Below are 16,305 nucleotides of genomic sequence, written 5' to 3'. Positions count from 1 at the left end.
GGTGTTGACATTTCTCCTGTTGTTGTTAGGGACTTGGCTCTTTCTGATCATTTCTGTATGTTCTGTTCCAAACATTCAGATAACCTCTCTGTCTGTTAGGAAAAGGTACATAAATGAGAATACTAGTGCTAAGTTTATGGAGGCTATAGCGATGTCACCAACTGTGAGCGCAGAGACAGTTGATGAACTTAGATTTTCCACTGGAAAATCTCAAATGTCATGGATGCTGTTGCACCTATTAAAGCTAAGATGACCTTGAGTAGACAGAGATCACCATGGAGCAACACTATGACGGTAAAGACATTGAAAACAGAATGCAGGAAAGCAGAGCGTAAATGGAGAAAAACTAAACTCCAAATTCACCACGAACTCTACAAACAAGGTCTCTGTAATTTCAAACAATGAGTTAATCAAGGCTAGACAGCAACACTTCTCTAAAATTATTAATACATGTAAGAACATCAACAACACTCACACTCTGTTTGCTATAGTTGATAAGCTTACAACCCCCCCCAAAAAAGATAGTTTCAGAACTCTCTTTAAAAGAAAAATGCAATGAATTTGCTCACTTTTTCGATGAAAAAATCTAATCTGTAAGGTTAAATAACAACACAAATCTACAAAATGATAAAATGACGCAATCCCTAAAACTGCCTAAAAATGAATCAACTGTGATGTCAGAATTTAATACAGTTGATCAAAAAAACATAGAAGAAACAGCTCACCATCTTAAACCATCGACATGCTGTATTGACACAATGCCATCTGACTTTTTTAAAGATATTGTAAAATCTGTCCAAACAGATCTGCAACAAATAATAAATTGCTCACTTCAATCAGGCACGTTTCCTAAACCCCTAAAAGTAGCTGCCATCAAGCCACTCTTAAAAAAGCGAACGCTGGATACTTCCAAGTTAACCAACTACAGACCTGTCTCAAATCTTCCTTTTATAGCCAAGATTGTTGAGAAAGTGGTTTTTAATCAACTCAGTAATTTCTTGAACTCCAGTGGACTTTTTGACAAATTTCAATCAGGTTTTTGAGCTCACCACAGTACAGAAGCAGCTCTTATTAGAGTGTTAAATGACATAAGGTTGAACACTGACTCAGGCAAGGTATCAGTTCTGGTCCGGCTGGATCTCAGTGCTTCGTTTGACACTGTGGATCACAGCACACTGCTGAACAGGTTGGAAACATGGGCAGGACTCCGTGGAACAGTCCTAGAATGGTTCAGGTCCTACTTGGAGGAGCGGAGTTATTTTGTGACCATTGGAAGTAATCAATCAGATCAAGTGGCTATGACATGTGGGGTTCCTCAGGCTTCAGTTCTTGGACCCCTTTTGTTCAGCCTATATATGCTGCCTTTGAGTCAAGTTCTGCAGAATTCTTATCTCAACTATCATAGTTATGCAGCTGACACACAGATATATCTTGCACTGTCCCCAGATGACTGCAGTCCTATAGAGTCATTGTGTAACACAGGACTCACACAGGAGGCGTAACGGCAGCGTGACGGCTGCACCACGTTTTAGCTTCGTCCTTTGCCCGGCGTCAACTCACACCCGGCGCGTGTTGGCCGTATTCACGCGAGATCACAAGAGAATCCTGGATGTACGCGAGACCCCGCGATAAAGTGTGTATAAAACAACAACAACAAACAGCGGACTTTGCTTCTCCTATGTGGAGGAGATTATATAAAGCATCTTTTGTGTCATAAATGATTGTGTGTTGTTCCACTTCAACAATTAGTCTCTCATCGTCCATGTTGAGACCCTTTGATCGATTGACTGCTGACCTGGTGCCACCGTAACGTTGATGTAAAGTTGTAAAAAGCTACATGAACTGCGTATTGTGTTTTATTTTGAAAGGGGGCGGAAGTTTATTATGTTGATTCTGTGTCGGATTTCCTGTCTGGTGCAATCTGCTCTGTTGAAATTTATGAGTTTTAGCAGCGGCTTGCGTCAAAAATAGAAATGCTACGGAATGCTCGTGCCGTGGCGCGGAGAGTCGCTTCTGAGACGCGCCTGTGTGAGTGCTCTCATTGACTAGACTGGCAGCTATCCGCTCCGGTGACCGCGGCGCAGCCGTAACGCCTCCGGTGTGAGTGGGCCTTAACTGTCTAGAGCAGGGGTCGGCAACCTTTAACACCAAAAGAGCCATTTGAACCCGGTTTCCACAAAAAAAAACCCACTGAGAGCCGCAAATACTTTTTGACATCTAAAATGGAGAAAAAACGCATTTATTAGAAAGTAAAAAATAAACATACACTTATTAGTGCTTTGACTACCCTTTTGAAGATGGGCTATAAAGTGTTACTTATGAAATCCACAAAGTGCTACAGAGAAAATTAAATTAAATTTCTAATGAACACATTTTGAACATTCTGAGTTCTTGAAAAATAATAACAATGTCTAAATGTCTCTTTCAAATAAATTAAAAGGCTGAACTTAAATAATCCATGTAGCAAACAAAAGCAAAAACGTGCTACAATGTCCTCACAAGCTTTTCTCTTCTTGGATTTCGAGCATATTTTAAATTCAAGCACCATCTGTTTATCTTTTAATAACTGCATAACAACATTTGTACAGAAATTCACATTCAATCAATTCACATTCTTTTGCTTTTTTTTTGCACTTTTTGCAGTTTGCAAAAGCATACAAGTGTGCGTATTTAAAAATAGAGCGGGAGCAAAACTGAGTTTGATTGTGCTTTATTTAAGTCTTTATTACAAAGTACTAAAAATTTTTAAGCACATTACCACAGCACACATTAGCACATTACCGGTGATCGTCATTAATCAAACCCATCGAAGTCCTCATCCTCCGTTTCTGAATTAAACAGCTGCGCTAAATCAAATATGCCAGTTCTACTTTCTTCGCTGTCAGAGTCACTTTCCGTGCGGCCGCTCGGAAATGATGCCGGCTTTTGCGAAAGCTCGAACAACAGTGCCAGTAGACACGTTAGCCCACGCACCTACAATCCATCCGCAAACCGTGTGGTAACTTGCCCGGCGCTGCCTGCCACTCTTTGTGAAACTGTGGTCTCCATCGGTCATCCATCGCTCCCACGCCACTCGCAGCCTTACTTTGAACGAACGGTTCACACCGATGTCCAGCGGTTGGAGTTCCTTTGTCAGACCTCCCGGAATAACAGCAAGTGCAGCGTTCATTTGTTTCACTTCTTTTTTCACATCGGCTGTGAGATGGGCACGTTGTTCTCAACACAGGTTTAACAACACACATAGGGCGCACTGCACTATAGGGCGCGCCGCACATTTTGTAAAAAATATAAGACGTTTATATGCGCCTTATGGTCGTGAAAATACGGTAAATACTTAAAAGTAATTTATTTTCCCAAGCCACTCGGAGCCGCAGTGTAAGGATGAAAGAGCCGCATGCGGCTCCGGAGCCGCAGGTTGCCGACCCCTGGTCTAGAGCAAGTCAAAAATTCTTCAATTAAATCAAGAAAAAACTGAGGTCATTGTTTTTGGCAATAAAGAGAAGAGGGTTGCTGTCACTAAACACCTTGAGTTACTGTCTCTGTTGACTACTGTAATGGTCTTTTGACTGGACTCTCTCAAAAAAGTATCAAACAGCTGCAGCTCATTCAGAACGCAGCAGCTCGAGTTTTGACCAGAACAAAGAGATCAGAACACATCACCCCAGTTCTTAAGTCTGTACACTGGCTCCCAGTTAGCCACAGAATAGATTTTAAAGTTCTGCTACTAGTTTACAAATCACTGAATGGTTTAGGCCCACAATATATAAACGACATGTTAGTAGAATATAGACCCAGTAGGGCTCTGAGATCTACTGACTCAGGTCAGATAGTGGAGCACAGAGTTCAAACCAGACACGGTGAAGCAGCCTTTAGCAGTTATGCTGCTCACAACTGGAACAAACTACCAGCAGGACTGAAATCAGCCCCAACTCTTAGCACTTTTAAATCCAGGTTAAAAACTTTTCTCTTTTCATGTGCTTATGGCTGAGCTCTTTTAAAGAATTTTTAATTATTATAATCCTGTGATTCGTTTAATGTTTTAAAAAGTTTTCAAATTTGCTGTTTTAATGATTTTAATGACTTTCTGATGTTTTTAATTAAATTTTCTTCCCTTTTTTTATTTTTATTTCTATTGCTTGTATTAATGTCCAATGTTTTTCCTTGCCTCTGTAAAGCACTATGAATTGCCTTGTGTACGAATTGTGCTATACAAATAAACTTGCCTTGCCTTGCTTAAAATTTGTGCTAATTAGCATTAGCCACTAAAATACATGCTTTACATACATTGCTAACATGCTAATGCTAACATGCTAATGTTAATTGCTGGCACTAATTGCTAGCGCATCAGCGCTAACATGCTAATGCTAACATGCTAATGTTAATTGCTAGCGCATCAGCGCTAACATGTTAATGTTAACATGCTAATGTTAATCGCTAATGATACGTGCTAATGGTAACATGCTAATGTTAATTGCTAGCACATCAGTGCTTTTTTTTTTTTTGCGCTTGTGCGAAAGCTGCACACTGCCTGTTACGCTGCTCCAGCCTTTGAGGTCGCTTTTTGACTTTTTGAGTATGAATGCAGTCTGATGTCTTCACAGAGACATGGCTGCACAGGGACACTACGGACCAGAACATCTCCGTCGATGGCTTCCACACTGTCCGGGCTGCCCGGGATTGTACCTGTCACATCACAACCAAAGAACAGCTCTGTAGCCCGGATGTTGTCCATCCCTGACCCTGCAAACCAACATCTGCCTGCAGCACTATTGGACCTTTAATATATAGATGGTTACTTGTTTACATATGTTGTTTTTGTTTGTTTGTATACTTCTACCAGTGTAAATATGCTACATAGTTAATTTGTTTCACTTTTTTCTATTTTTACCACCGGCAGTTTGCAAGGCAGCATGTAAAGAACTTGAGTGAAAAAGAGAATTTCTCCTTGAGGGATCAATAAAGTTTCTATTCTATTCTTCACAGTCAGTTTGACACATCTGATCCAGACATGAACCACTGAGGCATCAGATCAGAAAACACTTATATGTGTTGTTTTGGAGGACACTGACAAAGAAGACTGTTGTCATGTTTGTACAGCTCTCACCAACACCAAGTGTAAAGTGTAAAGTGAATGTTTGATCACTGAAATCCCCATAAAGAAACTCCATGCATGTGAAGTCCAGGTGGGTCGTAATTGTTGCTCTCTGGGTTCAGTTCCACTTTGTGTTGGTGGAGGGCTCAATGTAAAAAAGGCCTACAGACAGCAAGAGAAGAAAAGAACTACAGAGAGGAAGAGGAGTTGATGAGAGTGTACAGCTGCAGATATGAATCTGTTCTCAGTGGTTATTAGGACTCATAAACACTTCCTTTCCTGCTGCTGTGTGGGTTTCTGCTCTGCACCCTCCTCACCGTTAGCTGCACTTTTTCACATCAATAACACAATGACAGTTACAACCATCAAGTCTGGTAAAAGAATCATTCCAGGAACTTCAGTTTCATTTCAGTGCTCAGTGCTCACTGTCTCAGCTTTATTCTGTGTTATTCATCTGTGAGAGAAACAGCTCAAATCCTGAACTCAGAGCTGAGAAGCTGAAATAACACAAGATGTGTTCAACCTCCTGCAGTCTGCTCTGATCGCACTTTATTACCTCACACTCATTCTAACAAACAGAGTTTGTTTTTATAATTCAATTTGATTGATTCTGTAAAGGTGACAGTTTAATGACAGTTTCTCCAGCCTGACACCTACTTGTAACATAATACAACATAATAGGACATGTGGGAAAGGATCAGAATGTGCAGACATTATTAACAACATCAATACAAAGACATTTTTTAACTTATCTGTTCATTTTTCACAGAAGTCTAAATTATAGGCACTTATTATTACTTGAGTGATATGATTTGTTTTCCACAATAACTTTTGTTTTTCTTCACGAAGTATTTTGTGATTCTGTTTTGAAACATGTCACATAAGTATGAGTCTTGATTTAGCTATACTATAAAAATGAACATACCCATCATTTTGTCAGCGAAAGTCAGTCTGACTGATGGAGCTTTTGGATGGATCATTTCATAGCAGTTTTAGCTTCAAAGCAGCTCGCTCTGCTCTTTGTTCATGTGTGTAAACAACAGTGTCATCAGCGTAGAGCTTTACATCCACACTGAAACAATTATAAAAGGGGGCCAGCACTGAACGTTCATTTTTGAGTGTGCCTGAAAGTGCACACTATATGTTATCCACCAGCTTATTCTTTTTCTTATTATTATTCTTGCGCCATTTTTTGGGCTCACATCTCCTCCCAGAGTTTTTGTGGCACATACACAAAACGGATATCAAAACAACTGGCTCGGCCGGGAATCGATTGCTATGACTTGAGTTTCGGCAAGCGGTTTTGCCAAAAATCGCCAAAAACCACACCAAAAAATGAATGGGTGTGTATTGTGAGATTTTGAGAGCTAGAGAGTGTGATGTCATTGCTAGAGTGGAGAGGAGAGAGAACGATCACTGAAAAAATAAAACGTTTTCGACTATCGTGGCCTCAAATGCCCCACTACAGACATGATTATACCCTCAAAACATAGGAAAATTTGAGACCGTTGCTGCTAAACACTGTTGAAGCTGTCACTTTTATAGTTTTGGCCCTGTACACAAAAATTGACCTGTGAATTGATCTGTGACTAATTACTCTGACCTGCAGCTTACCCTGGTTGCTTGGCAACCTCAAGCCTGCCTTTGACTAACTTTGTTGAAGTCTCTGTATCATATCAGTGACTATCAAGACTACATTTTTAATGCCATTTTATCCTTGTCGCTCGCAGACACAAACACACACATAGATAGAGAGACAGACAGACACGCCACACACAGACAGACAGACAGACAGGGCAGACACACAAGCACACACACAGAGACAGACAAGACAAACACACATGCGCACGCACACACACACAGAAACACACGACAAATGTCTTTCAAAATAAGAGTCCCTTCAAAATAAAAGACTTTGTAAAACTCTCATTAACAGACACAAGACCACACAAGCACGCACACACACACACAGACAAGACAGAAGCCTTTCAAAATAAAAGTCCCTTCAAAATAAGAGCCCATTAAAAAGACAATGATGACACAGCTTGTTGTATTAATACTGAATTTGCTGAGCAGTGTCAGTAATAATGTATGGGGGCTATGCTAATTGCAGAAGCCAGCAGGCAGAAGCCGAGCAGTGGCCATTTTAATGCTAACATGCTAATGGTAATTGCTAGCGCATCAGCGCTAAGATGCTAATGCTAATTGCTAATGTTAACATGCAAATGCTAACATGTTAATGCTAACATGCTATTGTTAATTAGCCTTAGCCACTAAGAATTAAATACATGCTAATGCTAACATGCTAATGCTATCATGCTAATGGTAATTGTTAGCGCATCAGCGTTAACATGCTAATGTTATTTGGAGCATTTGGAGTCCAACAGGGCTCCAGCATCAACAAATTCAACACCCTCATCGCTTTCCTCTTCTTCATCGTCATCATCATTTTGGCCACCATCATCCTCTTCTCCATCACCCTCTCCTGCTGGTTCAGGATTCTTGTTCTCATCAGTCTGCCCATAAACTCTGAAGGCTTTTAGGAAATGTGTTCTGTTGTCAGTTGTAGTGCGAATGATCTCTCTGATATTGAATTCTGTGTGAATATCATTTAGGGGACCAGCCAGGGCAGAAAAAGTGTGTGACCCTGTAAGTTGCTTGCATGCCAAGGCATCACAGGATCTCTGCATTGTCTGGGGGTTAAACCAGTGCGCAGTGACACCAATGAAACTGCGACGGTGTGGGTCCAGCAGTCTGTTGTTGTTGCTATGAACTGAGCTTCACTAAGGGCAGCTTTCAGTTCTTTTTTCATTTTAACAGAGGACTTTGTGACTTTGTTTACAACAGTATTGTGTGTCATTACATTTATTTCATTTCATTACTTTATCCACACTTGCCTGGGACACTCTTTGAGTCTCCCACAGCTTAGTTTGTTTGGAAGGTGGGGCCAATAACCCTTCAGTGGATGACTTCCTTTTGAGGGTAAGTTGTGTGTACCTCTCTAGATGAGTGGGGTGTTTCTTCTGTGAAGAAAATACACGCACAGGCACAGATTCATATTACTCCTCTTAAACCACAAGTTTAGACTATCTAGGACTTCCACTGTATTAAATGTCATGCTTGAATGAAGGTCAGACTACAAGTTGGGGAGCAGTTTCACTGGTCTACGCTATTATGTTGAGCAGACCAGAATATGCAAGGAACTGGCATGACTGAACAGCAACACTATTTATGAAAACCCTAACACTAACAAAATTCATTTTAAACTGCATCTAGCTGATAGGTGGTAGTTACCTCCTTACAAGGAGTCATAGGGCATGCCCAACATGGGTGCGCACACTCTCATACACAAACAGGATAATGCCAAACACAGTTTATCAACCAGCTGTAGACTGTAGACTTGTGCTTGGCACAATTAACTTACATATATTGCTTATAGCAATAATATAAGCTCAGAAAACGTTTGGTTAAAGTCGAATTTCAAATCTCACACCACACAGAACCCACCAAACGAACTCGCAATGTTGAATCATAGCCTACTGCTGCTAGCAAGCAAACCATGTCTTGGCATGTACCTACCTAGCCATAGCAAATATTGCAAATTTACCATTAAGACGTTACTAGATTACCACAATATTTGATCAGTAATCGACTGATAATAACAAACTTTCAGCTTACCTCAATATGCTTTTTCAAATTAGACGGCGAGTTTCTGAAAGCCATTAGCTCGTGGTACTTGGGTGCGCAGAGCTTGCAGCACCTTCGAAAGGAGTTGTTTTTGGATCCAACCATTTCAAATAATTCTTCCAGGTATGGCCAGGGATGTACAAGACTTGGCTGGCCTTCCTGGCTACCAACCTCCTCCCTGGTGCTTGGTTGGGACATTTCCGAAATGGAGCAGGTGAGCCTGGCAGGGCTGGAGGAAGAACCGCAGTAATGATGGCAACGCGAGTCGTGACACCGAAGCTTCGCTACGTGCTTCACCCTGAACTACAATTCCATCGAAGCTTGCTTGCGTGTGACATGATTTGTAACGTGCAGGGGCGACAGGCCAATAGTGTGTCGGAATGGTATGTTTATACTTCTCATCCAATCACAATCAAATTCACTCTATGTTTTTGAATGATGAAAAAAAACAAGGCAGAAATAAAATACGAGTAAGGAGGCTGTTTTAAAAATGTAAGGAGTAGAAAAAGTCTGCTGAAAAATAATTACTCCAGTAAAGTATAGATACCCAAAAACTCTACTTAAGTAAGGTAACAAATAGTACAAATACTTACTAACCTTACTTAAGTAGAGTTTTTGGGTATCTATACTGTAAACTCATTGCCAGTTATCGCAAACGCTTGATTGCAGTTGTTGCTGCTAAGGGTGGCCCAACCAGTTATTAGGTTTACGGGGCAATCACGTTTTCACACGCAGGTTTGGAGTTTTTAAAATTTGTTTGTTGATCTGAAACATTTAAGTGTGACAAACATGCAAAAAAGAAAGAACTTAGGAAGGGGGCAAACCACTGTATGTTGCTGTGCAGTGTTTCAGCCACATATATGAATATATTAAAAACTTGACTTCCTGTATTGTATCAAACCCTGACAAACGCAGGTCCTTGTAGTGTTCTTTTTCATCTAGACATCTGATTGGGCTAAGTGCTAACTATATGATGGAACTAACTGTATTGACTAATTATCCAATAACTTCTCCAATGTCAAGTTGCTTATTATGGTTAGTCAAATGAGCAAATAAGATATGGTTAGAATATACTTCAGAGGAAGTGATATGTTGTATTTTCAATCAGTCCCTCCTCTTACACACACACACACACACACACACATACACACAACCCAAACAGGTCCACCCACTTCCTTCCCTCAGTGGGTGGGCTTACTTATCATACAGTGACTTGAACTCACTTCAGTTAGCCAGCTGTGGCCTTCAAGAGTGAGACAACAAGCAGAAGCTCCTCAGCTGACCAGGCGGTAAATTAGCTCAGCTTGTATTATATTATTTCTGCGCTCCTTTGAGCTTCTCCATTAAAGGCAATGTTTTCTAGCTCTGCTTATTGGCATGCAGAACAGCAGCTTGCATGCAGGATTTAATATACCTTAAAGCATTTCTAATGGATAGGATTGTTTTATAATTTGAAATTTATACTAACTGCATCATGTTGCCGATGCTATGTTTGATGGCTGCATTTCTGTTTCTGACAGGTTTTCTTGCCAACATTTGAGATAAAGATGGAAACTACAACGAGTGAATATGGTGACTATGACTACAACGATACGTCGACGCCTATCCCTGTATGCCTTCGGGAAAGAGACAACATTGTGGGAGCTCATCTATCCATCCTCTTCTACTTTATGTTCCTCTTCAGTGTCTGCTTCAATGTGCTGGTTCTGGTTATCATCCATCGGTGAGTGATCTAACAAAAAACTCCAGTACTGTACATATTGTAGAAGTCATAAAAAAAAAATGGAGGAGGTCAAGCAGTTGGGCGTAGCAAGTGTATGATTTCTCCTCAATGGAACAGGTATTATTAACTACTGTTAACTTTCTTATACTTAATACTATACGTTTTATTTTTTATTTTTATTTTTTTTACTCAGTATAAATTTAGATTATAGAGTAATCCTTAACCTTTGAGTGCTGGTCAATTTGGAAACACTCATAATTACTGGTGGTATGAACAAGTGCAGTATAACTCAGCAAGCAGTCCTCAAGGAGGTCAGAAATGATGAAAAAACAGAAGAACGACTGCATTAGCACTACTGAACTGTCTCAGCAGTGACTGCATACAACTTTTGTAAGGCCAGAGAAAGATCATTCAACCCCTATTTACCACTCCAATCCAAGCTAAACTTTTACATTAACATTATTTAAGGGCTCTACTTATATGTCATTATTTTGGTAACATTTAAAAGCAGAGTATGCAAGAAAAGGTGTCTCAATGAAGCAAACTTACAGAAGAATTAGTAGTTAAGAATCATTTGTAATTTTTTTTTTCACCGTGACTTTCTCCTTCTAATTGCAATGAGGACTTCTAATGTGTAAAAAAGTATTTGGCACGAGGCAGATGTTTTTATGATTCTGTATTGAAGGCCTCATTTTAGCACCATATTTTGTCTAACCTTACAGTATTTGAAATAAATTACCCAATTTATTTCAAATGAGGATAAAATATAAGAAACTCCCCCCAACATCATGCAAGACAATTCAGCAGCAGTGCAAACTAATTTTTAGCATGACTAAACACCATAACCTGGCATTTAGGATGCAGAATGGACAGAGCCGTTCTATGACAGGTTTCAGTTTGAGACTGAGTTGGGACATGGGTGGGTTTGACTGTAGATGTCATCAGGTCAGAAATAAGATAAGATCAAGTCATACTAGGAATATTATTCAGTAGGTAAACTTCCTGAAAAAAAAGCTGAATTGACTACAAGCAATGTATACAGATCTCACATGTACAATGGGTTAAAGCTAAAGCTAAACAGTACACTAAAATATGTAAATGTGTAAAAAATTAAAGGAGCAAAATTGGCAGAAACAGAAACTGTTCTGACCTATTCATATTTGATCTGCACTCCCTAGTTTGGCAGTTTGGTCTGAGTTTTGTGATTCTGCTGGACAGACCAAACACTAGCCAATCCACAAAGCAACCCTGATTTATCATCTACACTCTAAATAGAACCATAATTTACACAGTGAATGTCATGCTGAGTGAAAGAAGATGTAAAATAACTATTGAGACTCATGAGGAAACTGTTTAATGAGTTATCAAGTGATCAAGTGAGAAGTAGGCTCATGTTTCCATGAATGAAATCAGACTTTTTTTTATTGCACCTAATAAAGCTGCCCCCTGCTGGTCATTACAAACAATGCAGGTTTAAGCCACTTGACCTTTGGTTTCACTACACAGACCTAGAAGCTCTGTCCACTATATATACCGTCAATGCTGCAGCCAAAGAATCTACAGATGCTGAGATATCACTTATCTCTATTTATGTCAAAAATGCTGACTCACAAGCATTTTGTTTTTTCTCTACATCTGTTTAAATGATCATCTCCTAGGTTTGAGAAGCTGACCACTGTGACCAACATATTCCTGTTGAACCTGGTGGTGTCCTCCCTGATCTTTGTGAGCAGCCTTCCCTTCTTGGCAGTCTACATGCAACGCTCTGAATGGATCTTTGGCAGTGCCATGTGCAAGATTGTCAGTACTGTCTACTACATGGGAATTTACAGCTCTGTCCTCTTTCTAGCTCTTTTGACCTTTGACCGACACCTTGCAGTTGTGTACTCCTTGGGTGCATCACGAATGAGAAATCGAAAATATGCAATAGCCTCCTGCGTTGTGGTGTGGCTGGTCACCAGCTTGGCGTGTGTCAAACAGATGATTATCCATAAATCTTTTAACTATAGCATTGACAACAAGACATACTGTGAAGAGCATACTACAGAAAATGATTTGAAGAAGCTGAGATTATTTGGATTTTACCTTCAGATTTTTCTTTTCTTCCTCTTTCCTCTGGCTGTTATCATTTACTGCTACATTAGGATTGCTATCACCGTCTTAACATCGAAGATTGTCACCAAGTTTAAGACAGTCAGGTTGATATTCGTTATTGTGGTGTTATTCTTTGTGTGCTGGACCCCATACAACATTGTACAACTGATGCATGATAGTGGAGCCCACAAATGTAAAGACTTGGAAAATTTAGGTTATGCTCTTCATATCACTCGTAACCTTGCCTACATTTACTTTTGCATTAGTCCTATTTTCTACACATTCGTTGGGAGAAAGTTTCAGAACTATTTCAGACTAATGTTAGTCAACCGTTTCCCAAGGTTAAGGAAGCATATTTCTGTCAGTCAACATACTGGAACCAATATGTCCACGAAAACTACACCAAATGATCTGTAGGCAGGGAGCTCTTTGTTTCTTAGGACAGCCGAGGGTTAAGCAAACCAAGGGTTTAAAGGAAAGTTGTAAGAGTTTGTATTCTTTTTGGATTGTCTCTGTGGAGATTGATGAAGTACAAGTACTGACAGAGTTTCACCAAAAATAATAACAAAGCTGAAATAACTGATTTCAAAACAGATGTGTATCTGTTGCTATTTGGTATCTGCACTTTGATTAGCTGTGTTGCAAATCTCCCCTGTTTGTCCTGTAGAGAACATGTTTTGAAACTCTAGTCCACAATGAAACTTATGCCACCTCTCGAGGTTTGTCTTTTTTATTGATGCAGTTCATCGACAAATTGGTTTTGGTAGTGGTAAGAAGTTGATTAAAGAAGCTCTGAATTGAATTTCTGTGAAGGCTGGGTCAAGACAAACACAACATGAACGTTAATCGTCAGCATATTGCGTGACATCCACTTAGGTCTCTCTCGTGAGGTTTTTTGCAATGCACATCGAGCAAATCTTGCCATATGTGCTGCAAACCTGCTCACCACAACACCTTTCTCTATCACAGTGAATGGTAATTCATTGTAATTGCATGGAATGTATCTCAGAGGCTGGTTCATGCCTAAATGCCCACTTACTAAGGATGATACATTGTTTAAATTTTGACATATTTCAAACTGATCCATTGTAAAGTGATGCCCAAAACAATGTCTTATTTTGTAGATGCATTTTTTATTTTGTGACTACTTCATAATAAAAGTCAATTGGTTCCGACTAATTCAACTTGATTAGGGAGAGTCAAAGGTGTAGTGCTGTAAGGAGAGTGGAAGTTTGCGGGCTGTTTCAGTGGAACAGATGAAACATAGCAAAGGCCGTCAATATATTTTAAGCATGTAGGGCGCAGGCTCTGAGATCGTTGTTGTTTCCTGTAGTCATGGGGATTTTGGAAACGGCCAGTGGGAGGCATGTACCAACAGCCTAATTCCTACTTCCAGTGAGCACTGACTGTTGAATCATCTATATCTAGCCTAATATAGTGTGCTTCTCCAAAACGATGACTAAAGTGTGCGCACTCATTGTCCACATGGACTTGAGCCTGCAAATGACTGCTTTATTTGTTCTGATTTAGTACATGTTGTAATGTTATTGCTTTTTTAAAGATATTTTTATCGAGAAAAATGTTTACAATGTTGATGTTAAAAGACAGTTAATAAAAATGTAATGTGATGATTCATCACAGAGAAAGAAAACAGTGATGAAGCTGCACCAAAAAGGAGTTAAAAGCTTCATGGTTGGTTGTTTTTTGTGTATAATCTATTTCATTAAATCAGATATTCTAATCAGCAGGCTGCATGTTTCTGTTTTTCATTTCCCTTTCCAAAGAACATTTATTTTTAACAGCAATGGTTAAAGGTTTGAGTTCAAATTAGTGCTGTCAAAATTAACGCGTTAATTTTGTCGATTAATTTTAAAGAATTAACGCGTTAAAAAAAATTAACGCAATTAACGCGGTTTTGTTTACTTCCGGTGGCGGTCGCCATTTTGGATGTGGCAAAGTAGAGCTTTGTTTCCCAGATATATTAGTGTGTGTGTGTTAATGGGTGTATAAGAGGCATTAACTTAAAGCCCTCACGGAGACTGCGCCCAGACATTGCCCATAGCTAAAACCGGCCCTGCTTGTATTAGTTTACGGGCAGATCTGCCACATCCAATATGGCGGACACGTTAACGTATCGCAGCAACGGACCAACCTGCTCAATGCGGCGTCTATGTATATGTCTATGATCTATCCTAACTAAAGAAGAGTCTATGGCGGAAAGATGGATAAGGACGGACTTTTAGGGGGAACATTTCATTTTAAAAAGTTGCCCGACGGCTCGTTGGACAAAAACAAGGTAATTTGCACAGTTTGCAAAGCCGAATTTAAATTCCACAGAAGTAACACGACTTAACATTCACCTCAAAGCAAAACACCCTGCTAACCATAGACTATATACATAGACGCCGCATTGAGCGCTGAATCGTACGTAACGGCGCCCGCCATATTGGTTCGGGCAGATCTGCCCGTAAACTAATACAAGGAAATGGACTGAACTTCAAAAGCGCCTTTCTACAAGTTCTTCAAGTTAATGTCTCTTATACACACCCATTCAACACACATACATATATCTGGGAAACAAACCAGGCCCAAAAACAACGTATGTAACTTTTAAAGTGATGATTATAATGTTTACTCCTTATGTAAGCACCAAACCAACGTATGTATTTTTGTTAATGCTGAGTGTTTACAGCTACTAATGTGTGGTAACACTGTTACTGTGATGATAATATTGAAATATTTATATTTAACATTTAATCTGGTCTATATAACCAGATCCTGAATGTAGATGTGAGATGAGGGTTTTCTGAATAAAGAGCACTAACGTGTTAGGGTTAGTGCTCTTTATTCAGAAAACCCTCATCTCAATCTACTTTCAGGATCTGGTTATATACGTGTTAGGGTTAGTGGGTTAGTTAGGGTTAGTGCTCTTTATTCAGGAAAAAACCCTCATCTCACATCTACATTTCAGGATCTGGTTATTATAGACACAGATTAAATGTTAAATATAATATTTCAATATTTTCATACAGTAACAGTGTTACACACATTAGTAGCTGTAAACACTCAGCATTAGAAAAATACATACGTTGGTTTGGTGCTTACTAAAGAGTAAACATTTATAATCATCACTTTAAAAGTTACATACATACATTGTTTTGGTGCCTGTTGTTTCCCCAATATATTAGTGTGTGCGTGAATGGGTTATAAGAGACATTAACTTGAAGAACTTTGTAGAAAGGCGCTTTATGAAGTTCAGTCCATTTCATTGTATTAGTTTACGGGCAGATCTGCCGAACCAATATGGCGGCGCCGTTTACGTATGCGCGACCAACGACCAACCCGCCTCAATGCGGCGTCTCATGTATATATGTCTATGGCTGAAACTACCTCCACGGGACCAGTCTACACTCAGGAGTGTGGCAATACAGTAGTCAGTTATTTCCTCATTCTGGCTTTTTTCTATTTGCACTGTGCATATGTGCACCCTTAAGCCAATAAATGAATGATTTAAATATACTTTCTCTGTGTTTATTCTACATTAATTTGATCATTTTACATAAATAAATATTCATTATAAGCTTCAGTCTCAGAAAATGCATTTATTTATTGATACATTTTTGATAGATTAATTTTATTATATATATTATATATTTATGATAGATTTTTGCGATTAATTAGTTAATTTTTTTTAATCGATGACAAGCCA

At 39.4% G+C, this 16,305-nt stretch overlaps 1 protein-coding gene across 1 annotated transcript; it reads left to right on the top strand.

Moving 5' to 3' along the window:
* The first annotated feature begins 9,976 nt into the window (after window positions 1–9,976).
* LOC113744504 (C-C chemokine receptor type 1-like) lies at window positions 9,977–14,343 on the top strand. The gene is made up of 3 exons (XM_027274383.1): window positions 9,977–10,068; window positions 10,300–10,502; window positions 12,161–14,343. The coding sequence occupies exons 2-3, from the start codon at window positions 10,327–10,329 to the stop codon at window positions 13,011–13,013; spliced, it is 1,029 nt and encodes a 342-aa protein (XP_027130184.1). The 5' UTR covers window positions 9,977–10,068; window positions 10,300–10,326; the 3' UTR covers window positions 13,014–14,343.
* The last annotated feature ends 1,962 nt before the right edge of the window (window positions 14,344–16,305 follow it).

The sequence above is a fragment of the Larimichthys crocea genome, chromosome XXIII, assembly GCF_000972845.2.
Source record: "Larimichthys crocea isolate SSNF chromosome XXIII, L_crocea_2.0, whole genome shotgun sequence".
Lineage (NCBI taxonomy): Eukaryota > Metazoa > Chordata > Actinopteri > Sciaenidae > Larimichthys > Larimichthys crocea.
This window is presented reverse-complemented; position numbering and strand designations above follow the sequence as displayed.

What these genes read in the sequence shown, in the direction of transcription:
- LOC113744504 (XM_027274383.1), top strand. Translation starts at nt 10,327, where the DNA reads ATGGAAACTACAACGAGTGAATATGGTGACTATGACTACAACGATACG. An exon ending in GTTCTGGTTATCATCCATCG is followed by an intron (nt 10,503 to 12,160) that starts GTGAGTGATCTA and finishes ATCATCTCCTAG; the next exon opens with GTTTGAGAAGCTGACCACTG.